General features: G+C 42.8%; 1 protein-coding gene across 1 annotated transcript; it reads left to right on the plus strand.

Annotated features, from left to right (window-relative positions):
• The first annotated feature begins 1,029 nt into the window (after window positions 1-1,029).
• Window positions 1,030-2,154, plus strand: LOC139458545 (uncharacterized). Its single transcript, XM_071239974.1, has one exon. The coding sequence runs from the start codon at window positions 1,030-1,032 to the stop codon at window positions 2,152-2,154; it is 1,125 nt and encodes a 374-aa protein (XP_071096075.1).
• The last annotated feature ends 384 nt before the right edge of the window (window positions 2,155-2,538 follow it).

Genomic DNA, 2,538 nt, shown 5'->3' on the forward strand with positions numbered 1-2,538 from the left:
ACTAACTACTTGCAACATGGTCTTGGAATTCAGAATGCTGTATTCGACATAATAAGCGCCCTGCTCTAATAAGCGCCCACGGCGATATTTGCTAATATATTGGCAAGTGAACAATCCCAATTAGCACCCCTTCCGATTGATCAATGAACACAAGACTTATTTATTCTTGTTTAATATGTTTGTTATATGCATCCTTAATTATGGGAAATTAACTTCTTGAAAAATATATCTGTCGTATATAAACATTTCAGCCTGTCGATCTTTCAACGCTGTTGTTTTTCACCAAAATAATATTCTAATAAGAGCCCCCTATTTATTATGTTGAGAGCACCCTTGGCGCTTATTATGTAGAATACGGTAGTATCATAAGTGTCCACCGTGGATGCAGATGTTGGAAGCAAGATGGATGTACACGGATTCCATCTGTTCCAAATCTAACCTCCCTGAAAGGTTGTCTGTATATTTCATGAACCACAATTCAACAGTACATTGACTGTAACATATGTAATATTTCTGTACAACGTGTAAAGTGACTGAAAGTTTCACTTTAATTTGCAAGATGCCAAAGGATCATTATCATTCCATCAGAATAACTAAAAGTTATTAAGAAGTTCAAAAGGGCTTAAAAACATCACAATAGTCTTAATTATGCTAGGTAAAGAAGACAAAAAAATATCAAAATGTGTACATTGACTTTTGCTTTCTTTAAATCCTATCATTTTCAGTCACTGGGTGAATTGCATGGATCGATGATTATGATGTCAATCACTGGATTGTCTGGTCCAGATTCAATTATTTCTCAATTATTTCTTAACCGCAGTCATTCAGCTGGAATATTACTATATGTGGCGTTAAAACTTCAAACAGACAAGCTACAAACCATTTTCTCATCTCCTGTTCATTTTGTTATGGTCTTAATCCCCAGATATGTTTGCTATGTTATTCCTGATCGGATTTGTGTTTGATTTTCACTTTAATAATGTCTTTGATCATTCTGCTATTTATTGTCATCCTGTATGGTGAAGTGTGATGAAACAGTCAATCCTGGTCTCTCATGCAGACCCTGAAACAGATTCCCTCGCCTCTCATGCAGACCCTGAAACAGATTCCCTCGCCTCTCATGCAGACCCTGACACAGATTCTGTAGCCTCTTATGCAGACCCTGAAACAGATTCCTTCGCCTCTCATGCAGACCCTGAAACAGATTCCCTCGCACCTCATGCAGACCCTGAAACAGATTCCCTCGCCCCTCATGCAGACCCTGAAACAGATTCCCTCGCCTCTCATGCAGACCCTGAAACAGATTCCCTCACCTCTCATGCAGACCCTGAAACAGATTCCCTCGCCTCTCATGCAGACCCTGACACAGATTCTGTAGCCTCTTATGCAGACCCTGAAACAGATTCCCTCGCCTCTCATGCAGACCCTGAAACAGATTCCCTCGCCTCTCATGCAGACCCTGAAACAGATTCCCTCGCCTCTCATGCAGACCCTGAAACAGATTCCCTCGCCTCTCATGCAGACCCTGAAACAGATTCCCTCGCCTCTCATGCAGACCCTGAAACAGATTCCCTCGCCTCTCATGCAGACCCTGAAACAGATTCCCTCGCCTCTCATGCAGACCCTGACACAGATTCTGTAGCCTCTCATGCAGACCCTGAAACAGATTCCCTCGCCTCTCATGCAGACCCTGAAACAGATTCCCTCGCCTCTCATGCAGACCCTGAAACAGATTCCCTCGCCTCTCATGCAGACCCTGACACAGATTCTGTAGCCTCTTATGCAGACCCTGAAACAGATTCCCTCGCCTCTCATGCAGACCCTGAAACAGATTCCCTCGCCCCTCATGCAGACCCTGAAACAGATTCCCTCGCCTCTCATGCAGACCCTGACACAGATTCTGTAGCCTCTTATGCAGACCCTGAAACAGATTCCCTCGCCTCTCATGCAGACCCTGAAACAGATTCCCTCGCCTCTCATGCAGACCCTGAAACCGATTCTGTAGCCTCTCATGTAGACCCTGAAACAGATTCCCTTACCGTTCATGCAGACCCTGAAACAGATTCTGTAGCCTCTCATGTAGATCCTGAAACAGATTCCCTTACCGCTCATGCAGACCCTCATCGATCGTGTTCTCTTCCATTCAGACCCTGAAACAGAAATATCTCAAAATTGACAATACTTTGGTAAGTCTAGATGAAAAAATTCTCTGGGCTTCTTTATGTTATATACTCACTGCCAAAAGAAACGTGATCTATAGAAACATAGAGAAGTATATATGTTAAGAAGAGATGTTTCAAGTGTGTACCACTTAATGATAAAACTAACAATCAGCCAAGTGTCACCACAGAGTCTCCTTATTCTTATCACAATGTGCTGCAAACTTTACACGCTAATCCTGCGAGACAAATGGTGCATCTCGAGTCATGGATCTATGACGTCACTTGTGATGCGTTTATGAGAGTCGATTCACACAACATACGAGAATGCTCGTTTGTGCATCAAACCAATCTAATATCTCTTGAATATGAGTAATTC

Source organism: Haliotis cracherodii, unplaced genomic scaffold (assembly GCF_022045235.1).
Source record: "Haliotis cracherodii isolate W230 unplaced genomic scaffold, xgHalCrac1.p SCAF_13, whole genome shotgun sequence".
Classification (NCBI taxonomy): domain Eukaryota; kingdom Metazoa; phylum Mollusca; class Gastropoda; order Lepetellida; family Haliotidae; genus Haliotis; species Haliotis cracherodii.